Raw genomic sequence first — 20,584 nt, forward strand, 5'->3', positions numbered from 1 at the left:
AACTTTCTACAAGATTAGTTGAAAGATCCGCGCATGCGCAACAAGTTACCCATCATGCATCTCAAGTCAAATATCTTTAGGTTTTATTCATATTTTTGAAAACAAGGATATATTTAAACTACTCTTCTATTCTGCAACATATGAATATGATTAAACAGTTTACATAGGGCAGGATAAGTGTATCAGAGTGATGACATTTGTGTCACCATCATAGGGAATGTCATCTCCGTGAATCCCGTCCCGATTTCACTTTGAAACGGTAGTACGCTCTGGTTTCTCTTCAGATCGAATAAATCTTTCGCCTTTTACTAAAGATTTCCGTGGGGAGGAGCATTATGAGTATCAATTAATTTTTTGATGCCCTGCCTTACGGCGGGGCTTCCTTGAACTGTAGAATATAAATGCCAATCCGGTTTCTCTTCATCAATTCACTAGTTGGTGGGGAGGAGCCTAATGCGTATCTCTTCTCTTTTTTCCCTTCCTTTTTGTCTCTGCTTCACTTTCCCTCCTTTTCTTTTCTTCTTTCGACAGACTGAGGGACTGTACCAGTAACAGTGGCTTGACCGAGGTCTACGGACAAGGCTGGCAAAGAAGGACTGGGGAGGACAGGAAGGTAACAGTGGCTTGACCGCGGCCTCCCTAGAATCCCCAGTCCACGGATCACTTCGGACCCAATGAAACAAAGGGCGATCCTTGAGAGGGATCCAAGAACCCCCGCCAACACCAGGAGCGAGCGGAGCGCAGGGAATTGCCGTCCAAGGCCCTTGGGTCCCCCGGCCTCCTGTTGCTCCTGCTCGCTCAGAGGTTTCTCCTTTCCTCCGTAGGACACCAAGAACAAGGACCCCGGCTGCTACAACACCTGAGGACAGCCAGAGTCCTGAGAGGCCTGATTCTTTCCTATTAAAGGAAAGTTTTCATTTTTATATACCTTCCCTTGTCAATAACCTCCTCACCTCTCACATTTCATTTTAACTGAACGCTCCCTCCTCCCTATCCCCTCCCCCCCTTCCCTCACGACCAGACTCAAGGAGTGTCCTTCTAGCGGATGTGGCCCATGATGTCTCTGTACTTCCAAGACGCCAGCCTGGCCATGGACAGACCCGACCCAAAGGCAAAGTCTCAGATGGATTTATAGTTTTTAGGGGGGTCCCAGCAATAGGGCACAGTATGGTTGATGGTAATGATTCCGTGGGTTCTGAGGATGGGTGTAGTGTAGTATTTTTCAAAAGAAACTGTCTTTTCTGTCTGGTTTATTGATATTAAGGACCAGGTTGGAGAGTCGCTGTGCCCTAATGATGTTGAGGACATCTGGGACCCCCCTCCCCCCATTCTCCTCCGATTTGTACAAGGTGCTGCGCTGGAGTCGCTCCATCTGGCTCCCACAGACAAAGGTGAACATCAGACGCTCGATCTTCTTGCTGGTAGCCTTTCCTGGGGAAACACCCTGCCTAAGTACAGGAGAATGGGGAGCACGATTGCCTTCGGGATCAGGGTCTTACCCGACATTGTGAGGGACTGTGCGCTCCACTCGCAGATCTTCCATTGGATGTGGCAGATGTTCTCCTCCCAACTGGTGGATCTCATCGGTCGGCTTGGTGTCGTACAGCTTGCTTGTGGTCGCTGCTTGTTACAGAGTCACCTAGGCTGTTATAGAGAGACGGGATGTGTTTTTGCTTTGACCGTTCCCTGCGGAAGAAGTAGCGAGTGCATTTCTTATCCTCCTCCAGTCCCTGGAGCTTTGACCTTTTAGCTCATCCCCATAGAGGGTTGAGAGTTGTTCTTTGGTTTCGTACAGTTCTCGGGCTACATATAGTCCCTCTAGCAGGAGGTGGCAGAGGCGTTGCAGGGCCTTGTTGTGGTGGTTAAAACGCGCCCTTCTATCCCTAGCCTTCCTCCTCCCCACTCCACCAAAGTAGCACTTGACTCTATCCTACACCATTTCCCACCACTCTATCGGGGAGTCGTACAATTCTTTCAGTGATCTCCACTCCAGGTAATGTCTGGAGAAGGAGAGCCTAACTGCAGGGTCCTCAAGGACCGATGTATTCATCCTCCAGGACCCTCTGCCTATCTTCACTAGCCTCTCCCAATCCAGGGACACGGTCAGCATCATGTGGTCCGAGAAATGTGTGGCCCCACTGGTCAAGGAGCGCATTTTCAGACCAGGCGAGAGAAGCCCCGGAGGAACTCATTCATGTTGGTGTCAGGGGTGGGTTGAGTCACCTGCATCTGTGAGGAAGAAGTAATCGATGATGGATTGAATGCTCTTTCGTGGATCGGTCTCCTTGGTTTGCTGCGGTTCTTGTCTCTCAGTGCGCATTTGACGTCTCCTCCTACCAGGACTGGTGTGGAGACGAGGAGAGACCTGAGCTTCCGGTCTAGGGAGACTCTGTCAGCTACATTGGCGGGGCCGTACACATTGATGACTCTCAGGGATGTACCCTGGACCTCAAATTCTACGACCAGGATTTGCACGCTTTCAACCACTTGGCTGGTTTTTATTTGGATATAGGGGTTGGCCATCAATATGCCGACCCTGTCCGCTCTGGCGTTGTTGGAGCTGGACCAGAAAGAGCTCCCTGAGATCCATTCCATCTCCAGGAGACCATCCATCTCCTTGTACAGGATACCACACACCTAGAGAAGGTAGATGTCTGCCGGGTTATTTATAAGTTGCCCTTGGACTGTGTGTCGTCTGTCGGGGTATCGGATGCTTCACAGTCCTCTGAGTACAGTGACTGTGAGATTGGAGTTTGTTCTGGCTCCCCTTCGAGTGCGGAGGTGGCTGGGGAAGGTGCTGTGGATGTTGGAGTCTGCGTGGGTGGTGTTTCTGCTGTGTAAGTTGGATTTGTGTCTGCATGGTCTGAGTCTGTTTTGTCACGGTCTGTCTGTCAACTTGAGCTTTTCAGGCTATTTAGCTCTGTTGCGGTCCCAAGGGAAACTTTAGGGCCATTTTTACCTTTTTTAGCACCATGAGTATTGTTTTAGGACATTTTAGGTGGCGAAACTCTGGTTGCAGTTTTAACCTTATACAGTTCTGTGTTTATTCATATGGAGGAACGGGAGTCGGTGAATGTGTAAGACATGACCCATCCCGCTCTTCGGTGCCGGCGCTGGGAACCGTCCCACGAGAGGTCCATGAGACATTCCCGGTCAGGGTTGTCATGCACTCCTGGAGCCCCACACGCCACCAGTGCTCCTGACCAACCGGGCCACCTGCTCTGGGAGTAACATGTATGGGATTACATAATAACGAAAACTGTAATCAGTTACATTACAAACAGAAATATTGTAATCGGATTACAGATACTTTGGAAAAAATTTATGATTACTTTTGGATTCCTTCAATTGAAAAAGAATAGGTGCGTGAAATAATTATGACACGTTGTTTGAGTTTATTATTTAATTGGATAAAAACGTTATTTGAACCAAAATATGAAAGATGGACGAGCATAACCAGTGATGGAGTGATGGAGAAAGCGCTAGTTTATATTTCTCCGGTTTTGGTTGGTTGGATGGCTGGTAAAAACAGTGTGTATTTGATAATATTAGCTGAGCGATATAAAATATTAGTTAGTTATCTACTCGACGCATAATTCTCAGAACAATGATAAGCAATAGGCTTTTTACTTCGTCTTTTTGTTTAAAGTTTTTAATGATAACGTACAATGAATAGTTGTACGTTAACCGGAACCATGACCATCTATAATCAACAAGTGAGTTTCCACTTTCTACAAGATGCGTTGAAAGATCCCCGCATGCGCAACAAGTTACCCATCATGCATCTCAAGTCAAATATCTTTAGATTTTATTCATACTTTTGAAAACAAGGATATATTTACTCCTCTTCTATTCTGCAACATATGAGTATGATTAAGCAGTTTACATAGGGCAGGATATGAGTATCTGAGTGATGACATTTGTTGTCACCATCATAGGCAATGTCATCTCCGTGAATGCCATCCCGATTTCACTTTGAAACGGTAGTACGCTCTGGTTTCTCTTCAGATCGAATAAATCTTTCGCCTTTTACTAAAGATTTCCGTGGGGAGGAGCATTATGAGTATCAATTAATTTTTTGATGCCCTGCCTTACGGCGGGGCTTCCTTGAACTGTAGAATATAAATGCCAATCCGGTTTCTCTTCATCAATTCACTAGTTGGTGGGGAGGAGCCTAATGCGTATCTCTTCTCTTTTTTCCCTTCCTTTTTGTCTCTGCTTCACTTTCCCTCCTTTTCTTTTCTTCTTTCGACAGACTGAGGGACTGTACCAGTAACAGTGGCTTGACCGAGGTCTACGGACAAGGCTGGCAAAGAAGGACTGGGGAGGACAGGAAGGTAACAGTGGCTTGACCGCGGCCTCCCTAGAATCCCCAGTCCACGGATCACTTCGGACCCAAGGAAAGGGAAGGGCTAAACGCCAGAACCCTTGGTCCGCGGACAAGGCCCGGAACGGACCAAGATGTGCTGATGAAAATCTTGCTGTGAAAAGTAAAACTCAATAAAAGATCAACTAATCAACTAATTTTTTGATGCCCTACCTTGCGGCGGGGTTTCCTTGAACTGTAGAATATAAAAGCCTATCCGGTTTCTCTTCATCAATCCACTAGTTTGCGGGGAGGAACCTAAGACATATCACTTTCTACTTTTCCCTCCTTTTCTTTATCTTTTCTTCTTTTTCCCTATTTTTTCTTCTTTAGACAGACTGAGGTGTTTGGAGGGACGCTGGAATGTATCCCCCTATTCTCGCTCTCTCTATTTTCTTTCTTATTCAATCTTTCTTACTTGTGAACTGTGCCAGTAACAGTGGCTTGATGTGTGCATTGTCATCTTCTAAGTGTTTGATTTTACTTGTGTATTTGATTTTTTGCTGTTCCTGTCTATGTAAAACTGGCACAGTTTGTGTTTTTGTGTCTGCTATTTCGGATGAGAGATTGAAGGCTGCTTGTTGAAGTTCTGATTGGTTTTGTAGTCATCTGTTTAATTTGGTGAGTTGTTCCCTTTGGCATTTCGCTGTTGTTTTGTCTGCTTTGATATAGAAGTGTTTGGTTCTCTCCTTGACCATCTCCCACCAGTTCACAAGTAAGAAAGATTGAATAAGAAAGAAAATAGAGAGAGCGAGAATAGGGGGATACATTCCAGCGTCCCTCCAAACACCTCAGTCTGTCTAAAGAAGAAAAAAGAGGGAAAAAGAAGAAAAGATAAAGAAAAGGAGGGAAAAGTAGAAAGTGATATGTCTTAGGTTCCTCCCCGCAAACTAGTGGATTGATGAAGAGAAACCGGATAGGCTTTTATATTCTACAGTTCAAGGAAACCCCGCCGCAAGGTAGGGCATCAAAAAATTAGTTGATTAGTTGATCTTTTATTGAGTCAAATAGGTCAAAGAGGGCAGTCAAATTTTCCAAATGTGTGTTGTATTGCTTGTTGAGTCTGTCAGTCAGTAGAGTAATGTTTAGTTTCCAAAGTCACTTTCCTCTGATTGTCTGTCTTTCTGGTAGGTAAACAGTCGTGGTGAGTTGTCTATGGTCTGAAAAGAAAGTGGCTGCTAATGTGGTATTTCCTGCTGTGAGGTTTTGGTCTAGGAGGAGGTTGATCCTGGAAAAGGACTGACCGTCGGAATCTACCTGTGCGTGTCGTGCTAACCATGTGCGTATGTCATATTCTGTGACTGTCTCGTTGTAGAAGATGATGGTAACTGCTTTCCTGTCTGGTTCGGTGATTGGTTCTATGTGAAATCTATTCAAAATGTTGCTGTGTCTATCTTCCCTAGTCTTGTGCCAAAATGTTGCTAAGTGTTCTGGTGTCTTAAAGCTAATCTCAAAAATGTCTCGTGGGCCCGGCAGCTTAAACAGACAATTTAAATCCCCAGGGGAATAGCCTAGCTCATGCTGGATAACCGATCTGCTAAACTCCAGTCTCTGCATCGGTGGTTGTTCTTCTGTCTGTCTTTTCCTGATCATCCTGACGGCGTTGTGTCTTCTGATGGTACGGTCCATGGTTCCGGTCGTGTTGGGGCTGTAGGGTAAGGAAAGGGGAAAAGGAGAAAAAGGGGGAGGAGGGGGGAGAGGAGTTTCGGTAAGGTTTGAAATGTGGAGGTTATTGAAAAGGGAGGGTATGAAAATGAAAACTTTCCTTTAGGTGGAAGGAAATCAGGCTTCTCAGGACTCCGGCTGTCCTCAGATGTTCTGGTAGCTGCGGGTCCTGGCTTGGTCTTGGCCCGTTCCGGGCCTTGTCCGTGGACAAAGGGGTTTTGGTGTTTGAGCCCTTCCCTTTTGTTGGGTCCTTCTTAAGTCCGGGGAGATCCGTGGACTGGGGATTCTAGGAGGGCCGCGGTCAAGCCACTGTTACAGTCCCTCAGTCTGTCGAAAGAAGAAAAGTTTAGAAAAAAAGGAGGGAAAAAGAAGCAAGAACAAAAGGGAGGGAAAGAAGAGAGGCGATATGCTTTAGGCTCCTCCTTGCCAACTAGCAGATTGATGAAGAGAAACCGGATTGGCTTTTATATTCTACAGTTCAAGGAAACCCCACCGTAAGGTAGGGCATCAAAAAATTAGTTGATACTCATAATGTTCCTCTCCACGGAAATCTTTAGTAAAAGGCGAAAGATTTATTCGATCTGAAGAGAAACCAGAGTGTACTACCGTTTTAACGTGAAATCGGGACGGCATTCACGGAGATGACATTGCCTATGATGGTGACACAAATGTCATCACTCAGATACACATATCCTGCCCTATGTAAACTGTTTAATCATACTCATATGCTGTAGAATAGAAGAGTAGTTTAAATATATCCTTGTTTTCAAAAATAAATAAAATAATGAATAAAACCTAAAGATATTTGACTTGAGATGCATGGTGGGTAATTTGTTGCGCATGCGCGGATCTTTCAACTCATCTTGAAGAAAGTTTAAACTCACATATTGATTAAAGATTGTCAAGGTTCCGAATCAATTCATTGTATGTTATCATTAAAAACTATAAACCAAAAGACTAAGTAAAAAGCCTATTGCCTATCATTGTTCTGTGAATTATGCGTTGAGAAGATAACTAAATAACATTTTATATCGCTCAGCTAATATTATCAAATATATACTGTTTTTACCAGCCATCCAACCAAATAAAACCGGAGAAATTTAAACTAGCGCTTTCTCCATCACTAAACTGGTTATGTGCGTCCATCTTTCATATTTTGGTTCAAATAACAATGTTTTTTCAAATTAAATAATAATCTCAAACAACGTGTCATAATTATTTTACGCACCTATTCTTTTTCAATTGAAGGAATCCAAAAGTAATCATACATTTTTTCCAAAGTATCTATAATCCGATTACAATATTTCTGTTTGTAATGTAACTGATTACAGTTTTTGTTTTTATGTAATCCCTTACATGTAACGTATTACTCCCTAACTCTGTTACTCCCAGAGCAGGTGCCCCGGTTGGTCAGGAGCACTGGTGGCGTGTGGGGCTCCGGGAGTGCATGACGACCCTGACCGGGAATGTCTCATGGACCTCTTGTGGGACGGTTCCCAGCGCCGGCACCGAAGAATGGGATGGGTCACGTCTTACACATTCACCGACTCCCGTTCCTCCACAAGAATAAACACAGAACTGTATAAGGTTAAAACTGCAACCAGAGTTTCGCCACCTAAAATGTCCTAAAACAATACTCATGGTGCTAAAAAAGGTAAAAATGGCCCTAAAGTTTCCCTTGGGACCGCAACACCACCCACGCAGACCCCAACTTCCACAGCACCTTCCCCAGCCACCTCCTCACTCAAAGGGGAGCCAGAACAAACCCCAATCTCACAGTCACTGTACTCAGAGGAGGAGGATGACCCAAACTGAACACAGGTAACACACCAGAAACAAAAAAGACCCCCAAAACCCACTGTCAAAAAACTCACAGATTAAAAGAATACCAGGGAGCCAAGGCCACAACGCCAAAGGGCTAGACCTGACCCCACACCATCATTAACCCCCCAACTCTCACCCCTCCCAGTCCCTTGCTCGCCACAATCCCTCACCCTCCCCTCGTTTCTCCTGTACTTAGGCAGGGTGTTTCCCCAGTCAAGGCTAATAGCGTTTTAACAGATCTCACTGTGAACCTCGACGGCTGCATGGTCGTATCCCAAAAAACTGTAAAAAACCTTGGCCTTACCCTTGACCCTGACCTCTCCTTTGAAGAACATATAAAATATGTCTCAAGAGTTGCTTATTTTCATCTTCGAAACATTGCAAATATTAAAAACTTTCTATGAAAAACTGATGCAGAAAAATGTATCCATGCTTTCGTTACTTCTAGACTAGATTACCGCAATACTCTTCTCTCTTGCTTCGAGACTCCCCTGTGTGTCAGCTCGCTCCACAGGTTGTCCGTCCTCCACTCTGCAGGTCCAGCACCAGTCCTGACCCCGGCATCGAGCACCCCCACCAGAATCACCTCAGCACCACCATGACTCGGGGGGTAGTCTCCACAGTTTTTGCACCGGATTACTGTGCAGTTTTCTGCGAGGTGCCCTGTTGCCCCACAGTTCCTGCACAGTTTTGGCATACCATAATAGAACACCTGCCCCCTGTTGATCCCGAGCATGATGGTACTGGGAAGGTGCTTGATGGTTCCAGCTGGGTCCCGTCTGAGCGTGATGTTAAATTTTCTTGCCCCTGTCCATACCCCATCCTCGTCCCGGATCTGTCGGACTTCTGAATCTACCTGTGCGTGTCGTGCTAACCATGTGCGTATGTCATATTCTGAAAAAAATTATGGTAACTGTTTTTCTGTGTGGTTCGGTGATCGTTTCTACGTGAAATTTACTGAAAGTATCTATGTTTCTATCCTCTCTGGTGTTTTGCCAAAATCCAGCAAGTAGTTTGGGTGTCTTAAAACTTATCTCAAAAGTTTCTCGTGGGTCTGGCAGCTTAAACAGACAATTGAAATCCCATGGGGAATAGCCTAGCTTTCTCTGGAGGAAGATAATCGGGCCTCTCAGGACTCCGACTGTCCTCAGTTGTTCTGGCAGCTGGGGTCCTGGTTTGGCTCTCGAAAAAAGGGGTTTCGGGGCCTTGTCCTTTCCCTAAGTCATTCCTTTGGTCCGGGTGTTCCGTGGACGGGAGATTCCAGAAAAGCCGCGGTCAAGCCACTGTTACCTGCCTGTCCTCCCAGTCCTTCTTTCCCTGCCTTGTCTGAAACTGCACCATTTACAGTCCGTCAAAAGAAGAACAAGGAGAGAAAATAAGCGAAGATCAAGAATGAGAGGGAAGAAAATAAAGCGGTACGTCTTACGCTCCTGCCTGCCAACTAGTGGATTGATAAGAGAAACCGGATTGGCTTTTATATTCTACAGTTCTTGGAAACCCCGCCGTAAGGCAGGGCATCAAAAATTTATTGATACCCATAATGTTCCTCCCCACGGAAATCTTTAGTAAAATCTCTTTTATTGAGTTTTACTTTTCACATCATGTTTTCATCACATCAAATATTTACAAGTACATCATGTCATTTGGTTATTTTGAAATAATAAATAAATAAGCTAAAAAACTAAAAGAAAACATTTGAACGTACACTGAACATAAGGGAGGGCAAAGCAAGGTGAAATGTAAATACAGTGGCGGTTTGAAGTGACAAGTGATGGTTATTCTGTTTGACATGTGTATGTATGTGTTTCTGTCCATGTGGAGTAGCAGATCGGCTATCGTTGATGGAATGTCCAGTACTTCGCACGGCTGTAGGAGGGGTCGAGTGCAAGGTGGCGGCTCATGATCCCTGCTCGGCTGCTGGTGTTGGGATTTGTGGTTGGGGGCACCGTGGTGGGGTTGGGCAGGTTGGTGACGGGGGGGGTGATGATGATGTCGTTCGGGGTGCTGATGTTCCATTGTCGGTTGGTGATGTCTTGCCCAAGTCGGTGGGTGTCCAGGGTGATGTAATCGATGATGGTTTTCCAGATGATTCTGGCAGTGATGATGGGGAGAGTGTCCTGTTTATGAAAAACCTTTATGTTCCTTGTGTCCCAAATGGTTTGCTTTGTGGCGTTGACGACCCTCCAGGCGTTCCTCTGCTGGGGTGATTGGAGTCCCGCTGGTGGTCCGAAGAGGATGCCCCGGAGGGTCGTCGCAGCCGTGCCGGTCAACCTGGTGAGGAGAGCAGAGGTCATGAGCCAGATGTTTTTTGCCACCCTGCACCGCCAGAGGATGTGGTCTTCGGTTTCTATCTCTCTACAGCCGTGCGGGCACTGGTCGGTTCTGGCTATTCCCCTTTTGTGCATAAAATGCCGGGTGGGGAGGCAGCGTATGGCCGCCATCCACGCTATGTCCGTGTGTCTGTTCATGAGTGCAGGTGAAGCTATGTTTGTCCAGGCTGTGGTGCATTGTTCGGTAGTTAATGTTGGTATCAGTGTAACTGTGTCCCTGTCCGTGATGAATTTTCTAAGTGTTTTGAATGACCAGTCCTGACTTTTGTGGGTGTGTAGCTGTTGCGAGGTGATAATGGATTTTAGTGCTTTGTAGTGCAGAGGGGGGTCCCAGGAGTAAGGGGTCCGATGGTCAAGGGTGCAGAGCCCCAATGGTCTGATTATTGTTGAGAAGTAGAATGTGTGGAAAAAAACGGCTTTATTGTGCTGTCTGCATATGTTGGAGATGATGTAGCTGAGGCCCTGCACCGCTATGTAGAGTGGAATATTTGGGATCCCCTTACCCCCTTTGTTCTCTTTTTTCCACATAGTCAGCCTGTTTACCCGCTCCTGGTCACTGCCCCAGATGAAGTTGTAGATGGTCTTGTTGATATGTCTTGCTGTGTGTATGTTTGGCGGAAAAACCTTACCTATGTATGCCAGGATCGGGTAAACGATGGCTTTAATGACTAGGACCTTCCCAGTCATCGTGAGGGATCGCCCCCGCCAGCCAGCGATTTTCTTTTTGACCTTGGCAAGGGCGTCCTTCCAGCTCCGGCGTCCGGGGTTGGTCCTGCCAAAACATACACCCAGAATGTTTACGGTTTCTTTTACAGGGTATGGCAGGACCTGGTCGGCTGGCCAGTCCGGTGTTACATAAACCTCGCTCTTAGTCCCGTTCACTATTGCCCCAGTTGCTGTGCAGAAAGTGTTGATTGCGTGCGTGATGTGTGGGATGGACTTTGTGTCTGTCGTGATGATGGTAATGTCATCCATGTATGCCTGGGTTTTGACTGTCATGCCGTGTGCTCCGGGTAAAGGGTAGCCCGTGATGCGGGGGTTGTGACGTATGCTGACCAGTAGGGGTTCTATGGCAATGGTGTATAGCAGGGCTGATAGTGGGCAGCCCTGCCTTACACCAGAGTGCATGGGTATGGGTGCAGAGGGGGTGCCATTAATTAGGATTTTGCTGGTGTTGTTGCGGTAGATAATTGAAACCCAGTTTCGGAGACTGAGAGCGAGGTTCATTCTGGCCATCACTCTCAGCATGTAAGGATGGCTCACCCTGTCGAAGGCCTTCTCCTGGTCAAGGTTGAAAAGACAAAAGGGCTGAGACCGTTCGACAGAGTGAGCAAAAATGTCCCTTACAGCTGAGAGGTTATCCAGAGCCGACCTCCCCGGAGCACCGCAAGTCTGGTCGGATCCAACGGCCTGCGGGAGTGACCTCTGTAACCGGTACATAAGGGTTTTTGCCAAGATCTTATAGTCTGAGCCCAGGAGACTGATGGGGCGCCAGTTCCTGAGCTCAGTGGCATCACCTTTTCCCTTGTACAGGAGGGTAACTGCACTCTCTGTCATGGAGGGTGCTAGTTTACCCTCCCTGTACATGCTATTGTAGACCGCCCCCAGGCAGACTTTGAGATGTTCCCAGAATGTTATGTAAAACTCAGCAGGGAGCCCATCGGGACCCGGTGTCTTACCCGTACTTAGGGACCGCATCGCCCGGGTGAGCTCCTCCAGTGTCAGGTCTCCCTCCTCCTCCTTGTCAGGTACTGGTGTGATGTGTTGAAGAAGTCCGTCGATCAAGTCATCGTCTGTGCTTTTTGTCGCGTACAGGTTGGTGTAAAAGTCTGTGATGATGTCTGTGATGGTGTGTTCGTCAGTTTGTGGTGTCTGGGTGTGGTCCTTCAGTGTGTCTATGGTTTGTTTTTTACGTCTGATGTGTTGGAAGAAGTATTTTGTGCATTTCTCGTCGTCCTCTAGGTGTTTGATTTTGCTTGTGTATTTGATTTTCTGCTGTTCTTGTCTATGTATGAGTGCCAGTTTGTGTTTAGTGACTGCTATTTCAGTTGCGAGATTGAAGCCTTCTTGTTGTAGTTCTGTCTGGTTCTGTAGTCGTCTGTTTAGTTTGGTGAGTTGTTCCTTTTTGCATCTTGCCTTTGTTTTGCCTGCTTTGATGTAGAAGTGTTTGGTTCTCTCCTTGACCATCTCCCACCAATCAATGGGGGAGTCGAATAGGTCAAGGAGAGAGGTCCACTTTTCCAGGTGTGTGATGTATTGCATGTTAAGTCTGTCAGTCAGTAGTGTAGTGTTTAATTTCCAAAGTCCCTTCCCTCTATTTGTCTGTCTGTCTGGTAGGTGTACAGTGGTGGTGAGTTGTCTATGGTCTGAAAAGAAAGTGGCTGCTGATGTGGTGTGTTCTGCTGTGAGGTCTTGGTCTAAGAGGAGGAGGTCGATCCTGGAAAAGGACTGACCGTCAGAACTCACCCAGGTGTAGCGGGGCACCAGGTCCCTGCCTAGATCTTGTAATTGGTGTTCATTGATAATGGCAATGAGCTCCCTGCTTGAGCCGTCGTTCCGGGGGCGGCTACGGTCCAAATCCTGCAGCGCACAGTTGAAATCGCCTGCAACGATGACCGGAAGGTTGCCTAGGAGGGCCGGTCGCAGCTTTCTGAAAAGTGACAGACGTTCTTGTTGGTTAGTAGGTGCATATACATTTATAAGTTTAACTGTGATGTTATGGTATGAGATTTCTGCTACTATGAGTCTACCTGGGTCTGTATTTGTGATTTTTGTGAAGTGTATGTTTGGGTTCTTTAAGAGGATAGCGACTCCGTCTGCCCTGGCGACGTTCGACCCCGACCACGTCGAGTCGCCAGGGCTCCATTGTTGCTCAAGGTAAGTATAAACTGTATTGAAGGGTATGTTGCATTCTTGAAGGAATATTATATCGGTGTTTATTTGTTTAAGGTGGGAGATGACATCTAGCCGTTTGTGTGGATCATGGATGGACCTGACGTTGACAGAAGTAAGTGTAATGGACAGAGCCATGAGTATGGTAGGTAGGGTGTAGTACTGCGACCGGCCCATGGCTGACTATGTGGTGTGTCGGTGTTGTTCTTCACTCTGAGAGGGACCCCCCTTCTTGACATAGCGTGGATGGCGTACCACTAATTGTACTGCCCTCCCCTTGTCTGTCAGCATGCTCGGGCCCACTCGAAATATTCCTACCTGTGTGTGGGTGTGCTGTGGTAGTGACCTGTGCTCGTGTATATATGGGGAGGGTGGCTACAGGGATGTGAGGTGTGGGACGAGTTAACTGGGTGAATGGGGGTTCTTGGGGTGGCGGTGAGTCGTTAGTGTTTGATTTTTTGCTTGTGGTTGCTGTAATTTCCATTTTTCTTTTGGGTCGTTGTTCTTTGGGGGTGACTGGTTGTTGTGGAGTGTTCTGGTTCAGTTGTTCTTCGTCTTCGGGGGGGTGGGTGATTTCTGTTTCTTCTGTTTCGCTTTTTATTGTCAGTCTGGGTTTTGGTGTGGCATGGCTACTAGGGTCCTGAGTGTGTTCAAATTCTGTGAATAGTGGCAGTGAGTGTGGATAGTCCGGGGCGGGAAAGGATATGGACAGGGGCGATACCGGGGACCCAAGGCTGAACATGGTACTGGCTGTCGTGTCGTCGTTGTGGTGTTCTGGTCTGTCTGAATTGTCACTATTGTCGTCTTCTGATGATGATGATAGGGCTGGTATTAATTCCGGTGAAGGTACTGTTTCTGGTGCAGTGGGTAGTTCCAGTACAATAGGTGCTTCTGGGTCGTGTGTTGGTGCTGGTTCTGGGGGTGTACTGTGCTGTGGAGCTGGGTCTTCTGGCATTGGTGTTGGCTCCGGTTGTGCCCCTCTTTGGGAACGAGTCCTGTTGGCATAAGAGGTTGGGCAGTTTCTAAAAACATGCCCCTCGTTCCCGCAGAGGTTGCACTTCCTTTGCTCTGTGCAGTCCTTGGTGAAGTGTTCGTCTCCACAGTTCTTGCACCGGATTACTGTGCAGTTTGCTGCGAGGTGCCCTGTTGACTTAGGGAAAAGCGAGGGTTGCGGCGCTGAGCCTTTGCCTTTCCCTAAGTCCTTCCTTTGGTCCGGGTGTTCCGTGGACTGGGGATTATAGGAAAGTCCTCTTCCTCAGTTGTACACAAACAACAACAGCAACAACTAGCCAATGTAAACAAGTTCCAGATTAGCAACAATCCAACATGAGGACACCTGATAAACCCTTAATGTTTTCCAGCTTGTTCTTCGCGTTCCAATTGGATTTTCCCTTCTGCTGCCTGCCTGCCAACACGTGTCTGTTGCTACTGGTTCTGACAACGAGAACTTGCCTGTGGCATTTGATCGATGCCAAATGCATTTGATTGACAAAACGAAAACGTGGTCCTTATTCTTTTTCTCCACCAGCGGTTTGTAAACACTAACAAAAAAAGCCCACGGCCCACTCTAGAACAGTCTTTGGCCCCAGGTTGTCGTCTATCATCCTCTATGGACTACAGTAATATCCTGAGATTAGCAGCTATTTCCATCAGCATGTAGTCTGTTACGAGTCAAGGGCAGAGGTCGGGATGTACAGGCCAATACCCAAGGGGCCAGTTCTCCTTTCTAAGTAAGGTTACAGCATTCCAGGCACTTTCCAGGTTTGGGGGGGGGGGGTTTCTGGAATGTTGGAAACATACTTCAAATGCCTCAGCATCAACAGGACGACTTGTGCCCCACAAAGGGATGAAACAAAGTTGGATTAGACAACTGTTAACATATGGATTAATGAAATGAGCTCCATCCAATGACAGGTGGCTCAAAGAAATTTTGTTTCACAAGTTTAAAGGGAGTTGAAAACGTTTCAGGGCCACTCGGGCTCACTAATGACTTCTATTACTTAATACATCAGGGGATGTCAGCCGCTTACATTTAGCCTACAGCTGCCAAACAAAATGAAAACAATTAAAGTGGCCAGCTCGTAAACGCAGAATATTCCCTGTACAGGCCCTGGTAAGGTTTGTTACAATATGGGTGCCACAGACTACATGTGACCCAGTCAATTAGTCAAACCCAAGAGGTACCAGACTTTAAATTAAGACAGGTCCTCCGATATCCCGTTCTGCCTCTTAGCACACCGCCGCTAAGAGGCAGAACGGGATTCTCCTTCCTACCGCAACTCCTCTGAGCCAGTCATGCAGACGACGAGCTGAGTAAAGGGTGGCAGAGACCAAGACCAACTCGGGAGTCTGTTGTTATGGTCTCTAACTGGCCGGTTAACAAGCTCAAACAGGAAGCGTTGGCCAGGGCATACAGGCCAGCAGCCACACAACCTGCACTCTGGAAGATGCTGAAGCAATCCGCTCCCACCAACTGCCAGGTCGTGGTGCACTATAGGTACGCCGCAACGTTCGCCATCTAGGGAGCTCGTGGCAGCCCAACATCGTCTAATTGGTGGTTTTACATATTAAAACAACATCTGATGTGAAAAGGTCTGGCGTAAAACAAAAATATCTAATGTGAATGATCAAAAGACCAATTTGTGGAATGAAAAAAAACTAATTTAGGCTTCCAGTGTAAACACACCCAAAACCAGTTGACAACCACAGACAACCAAATTCTAACCCAAACCACATTCCCTCACAGAACTATTGCAAAAGCTTAGCCAGTCTGTCAATCAAACAAAAATAAGTTCCCCTTTAAAGAGACTGTTTGGGGATTTCTGCAAGAAGGCATTTGATTCATCCGTGCCCAGAATAAAGGAAATGAAAGACTTTCACAAACCAACAGTGGCGTGTGTTAATTCGGCATCCACAGAAAAAGACCGTAAGCAACATGGTGCTACCTGCATGTCCACATGTTATCCACAGGTCCATCTGACTATGGGAAGTAGGTAAAAGGAGCTCATCTGTCAAAAAGCCTGAAGTAATCCTAAGAATCAGCAGCATCCATAGAACCTTCCTAAGCGACAGTTCATGTGCTATAAAAACAGACTTAGCAAGGAAAACAAACAGTGACGGTTTACTCCACCTATCCTCTGTAATCACAAGGCTATAAAAAGCCAAAAGACATGAGAAATCAAGATTACATGACAACCAAAATGTACACACTTGTAAACTAGGCACAGATGGAAACTAAACAAATACACCAGGAAACCAACAACAAACAACATCCATGGGCCACATCCGCTACAAGGACACAGTGGCCCTTCTGAGGGCCAGCTCAGTCGTGGCCCCGCAACAGGTAGGGTTAAACGTCAATCATCATTGCATCACAAACCGACAGAAAGACATCTCTTGGATGGCTGTACATGGCTGCCTCCCCACTAGAGAATTCATGTACAGACGACACATAGCCATTACAGACAACTGCCCCAACCAGCACACCATCCTGGAAGGAACGACGCCCCACAACAACTACCCCAGCATCCTATACCATCAGAATCCCCACCAGTACCAACACCAGCAACGCGGAAGAGGCGTGGAGGAGAGACCAACATCAGACCTTCACCCAGAGTGGGCCGCTCACAGGCGAGTCCCATCAATGACCCTTGCTTCGAGACTCCCCTGTGTGTCAGCTCGCTCCACAGGTTGTCCGTCCTCCACTCTGCAGGTCCAGCACCAGTCCTGACCCCGGCATCGAGCACCCCCACCAGAAACACCTCAGCACCACCATGACTCGGGGGGTAGTCTCCACAGTTTTTGCACCGGATTACTGTGCAGTTTGCTGCGAAGTGCCCTGATGCCTCGCAGTTCCTATACAGTTTTGGCATACCAAAATAGAACACCTGCCCCCTGTTGATTCCGAGCATGATGGTACTGGGAAGGTGCTTGATGGTTCCAGCTGGGTCCCGTCTGAGCGTGACGTTGCATTTTCTTGACCCTGTCCATACCCTGTCCACGTCCCGGATCTGTCGGAACTTCCGAATCTACCTGTGCGTGTCGTGCTAACTATGTGCGTATGTCATATTCTGAAACTGACTCGTTGTAAAAAATGATGGTAACTGTTTTTCTGTGTGGTTCGGTGATCGTTTCTACGTGAAATTTACTGAAAGTATCTATGTTTCTATCCTCTCTGGTCTTTTGCCAAAATCCAGCAAGTAGTTTGGATGTCTTAAAACTTATCTCAAAAGTTTCTCGTGGGCCCGGCAGCTTACATAGACAATTTAAATCCCATGGGGAATAGCCTAGCTTTCTCTGGATAGTTGTTCTGCTTAATTCTAGTCTCAACATTGGTGGGTTTTCAGTTGTTTTCTTTCTAATCGTCCAGGCGGCATTGTGTCTTCTGGCGGTACGTTGGTCCATGATTCTGGTCATGGTGGGGCTGAGGGGATAGAGGGAAAAGGGGGGGGGGGGTTAAGTAAAATGGGGTAATTAAGTACTGAAAAGGAAGGGGACAAGAAATAATGACTTTCCTTTAGAAGGAAGAAAATCGGGGCCTCTCAGAACTCCGACTGTCCTCAGGTTTTCTGGCAGCTGGGTCCTGGTTTGGCTCTTTCTGGTTCCGGGCGTCCTAGGGAGGAATAGAGAATCCTCTGAGCGAGCAGGAGCAACAGGAGGCCGGGAGACCCAAGGGCCTCAGAAGACATGTCCCTGTGCTCCGCTCGCTCCTGGTGTTGGCGTGGGTTCTTGGGTCCCTTCCTGGTATCGCCCTTCGTTTCCTCCTGGTCCGTAAGGCACTCAAAGCGAGGGTTGCGGCGCTGAGCCTTTGCCTTTCCCTAAGTCCTTCCTTTGGTCCGGGTGTTCCAATTTACACAGAAGAGACACCACCCACGCAGACCCCAACATCCACAGCACCTTCCCCAGCCACCTCCTCACTCAAAGGGGAGCCAGAACAAACCCCAATCTCACAGTCAATGTACTCAGAGGAGAAGGATGACCCAAACTGGACACAGGTAACACACCAAAATCAAAAAAGACCCCCAAAACCCACTGTCAACAAACGCGCAGATCAAAAGACTACCCCAGAGCCAAGGCCACAACGCCAACGGGCTAGACCTGACCCCACACCATCATTAACCCCCCAGCTCTCACCCCTCCCAGTCCCTTGCTCGCCACAATCCCTCACCCTCCCCTCGTTTCCACCACCATACAACCATCACCCATTCCTACGCCACCAACCCCAGATCCACCACCACTCCACAAACTCAGAGTGCCCAATCCCGTACAGGAAACCAGCCAACCCCGGCCTGGAATCACAAGACCCTACGAACCACCAATGACCCTCCCCTCAACATCCGCAGGACCAGCCAGGCAGTAAGTGGGGAGGCATAATAACCTCCATGGGCAGCCCAAGGGGGGAGAGCCGCCGCTCAATCCCTTCGATCCAACCGAGGCCCTCATCATCATCTGTAATCAAATTGGCGCCAACAAAACCAGACTGACCTAACATGACACTTACAATCTCATCCCTCAATACAAGAAGCATCCGATACCCCGACAGACGACACACAGTCCTAGGGCAACTTATAAATAACCCGGCAGACATCTACCTTCTCCAGGTGTGTGGCATCCCGTACAAGGAGATGGATGGTCTCCTGGAGATGGAATGGATCTCAGGGAGCTCTTTCTGGTCCAGCTCCAACAACGCCAGAGCGGACAGGGTCGGCATATTGATGGCCAACCCCTATATCCAAATAAAAACCAGCCAAGTGGTTGAAAGCGTGCAAATCCTGGTCGTAGAATTTGAGGTCCAGGGTACATCCCTGAGAGTCATCAATGTGTACGGCCCCGCCAATGTAGCTGACAGAGTCTCCCTAGACCGGAAGCTCAGGTCTCTCCTCGTCTCCACACCAGTCCTGGTAGGAGGAGACGTCAAATGCGCACTGAGAGACGAGAACCGCAGCAAACCAAGGAGACCGATCCACGAAAGAGCATTCAATCCATCATCGATTACTTCTCCCTCACAGATGCAGGTGACTCAACCCACCCCTGACACCAACATGAGTGAGTTCCTCCGGGGCTTCTCTCGCCTGGTCTGAAAATGCGCTCCTTGACCAGTGGGGCCACACATTTCTCGGACCACATGATGCTGACCGTGTCCCTGGATTGGGAGAGGCTAGTGAAGATAGGCAGAGGGTCCTGGAGGATGAATACATCGGTCCTTGAGGACCCTGCAGTTAGACTCTCCTTCTCCAGACATTACCTGGAGTGGAGATCACTGAAAGAATTGTACGACTCCCCGATAGAGTGGTGGGAAATGGTGTAGGATAGAGTCAAGTGCTACTTTGGTGGAGTGGGGAGGAGGAAGGCTAGGGATAGAAGGGCCAGTATTAACCACCACAACAAGGCCCTGCAAGGCCTCAGCCTCCTCCAGCTAGAGGGACTATACGTAGCCCGAGAACTGTCCAAATCCAAACAACAACTCTCAACCCTCTATGGGGATGAGCTAAAAGGTCAAAGCTCCAGGGACTGGAGGAGGATAAGAAATGCACTCGCTACTTCTTCCGCAGGGCACGGTCAAAGCAAAAACACATCCCGTCCCTCTATAACAGCCTAGGTGACTCTGTAAAAAACAGCGACCACAAGCAAGCTGTACGACACCAAGCCGACCGATGAGATCCACCAGTTGGGAGGAGACCATCTGCCACGTCCAATGGAAGATCTGCGAGTGGAGCGCACGGTCCCTCACGGGTAATACCCTGATCCTGAAGGCAATCGTGCTCCCTATTCTCCTGTACTTAGGCAGGGTGTTTCCCCAGGAAAGGCTACCAGCAAGAAGATCGAGCGTCTGATGTTCACCTTTGTCTGTGGGAGCCAGATGGAGCGACTCCAGCGCAGCACCTTGTACAAATCGGAGGAGAATGGGGGGAGGGGGGTCCCAGATGTCCTCAACATCATTAGGGCACAGCAACTCTCCAACCTGGTCCTTAATATCAATAAACCAGACAGAAAAGACAGTTTCTTTGAAAAATACTACACTACACCCATCCTCAGAACCCACGGAATCATTAACATCAACCATACTGTGCCCTATTGCTGGGACCCCCCTAAAAACTATAAATCCATCTGAGACTTTGCCTTTGGGTCGGGTCTGTCCATGGCCAGGCTGGCGTCTTGGAAGTACAGAGACATCATGGGCCACATCCGCTACAAGGACGCAGTGGCCCTTCTGAGGGCCAGCTCAGTCGTGGCCCCGCAACAGGTAGGGTTAAAAGTCAATCATCATTGCATCACAAACCGACAGAAAGACATCTCTTGGATGGCTGTACATGGCTGCCTCCCCACTAGAGAATTCATGTACAGACGACACATAGCCCTTACAGACAACTGCCCCAACCAGCACACCATCCTGGAAGGAACGACGCCCCACAACAACTACCCCAGCATCCTATACCATCACAATCCCCACCAGTACCAACACCAGCAATGCAGAAGAAGCGTGGAGGAGGGACCAACATCAGACCTT

The 20,584-nt window shown here is 47.9% G+C and overlaps 1 protein-coding gene and 3 non-coding genes across 4 annotated transcripts; 2 read left to right on the forward strand and 2 right to left on the reverse strand.

Annotated features, from left to right (window-relative positions):
- The first annotated feature begins 264 nt into the window (after positions 1-264).
- LOC114829547 lies at positions 265-380 on the forward strand. Its single transcript, XR_003777459.1, has one exon. It is a non-coding gene; the product is annotated as a U5 spliceosomal RNA (small nuclear RNA).
- A 3,608-nt stretch (positions 381-3,988) lies between these two features.
- On the forward strand, positions 3,989-4,104 carry LOC117593348. The gene has a single exon (XR_004574794.1). It is a non-coding gene; the product is annotated as a U5 spliceosomal RNA (small nuclear RNA).
- Positions 4,105-6,516: 2,412 nt separating this feature from the next.
- LOC114829536 lies at positions 6,517-6,632 on the reverse strand. The gene has a single exon (XR_003777449.1). It is a non-coding gene; the product is annotated as a U5 spliceosomal RNA (small nuclear RNA).
- Positions 6,633-9,525: 2,893 nt separating this feature from the next.
- On the reverse strand, positions 9,526-12,970 carry LOC117595389. Its single transcript, XM_034295979.1, has 2 exons — positions 11,600-12,970; positions 9,526-11,288 (listed from the first exon to the last, which is right to left on the reverse strand). Exons 1-2 carry the CDS (start codon positions 11,697-11,699, stop codon positions 9,688-9,690), a joined length of 1,701 nt encoding a protein of 566 aa, XP_034151870.1. The 5' UTR covers positions 11,700-12,970; the 3' UTR covers positions 9,526-9,687.
- Positions 12,971-20,584: the final 7,614 nt, after the last annotated feature.

Source organism: Esox lucius, chromosome 2 (genome assembly GCF_011004845.1).
Source record: "Esox lucius isolate fEsoLuc1 chromosome 2, fEsoLuc1.pri, whole genome shotgun sequence".
NCBI lineage: Eukaryota > Metazoa > Chordata > Actinopteri > Esociformes > Esocidae > Esox > Esox lucius.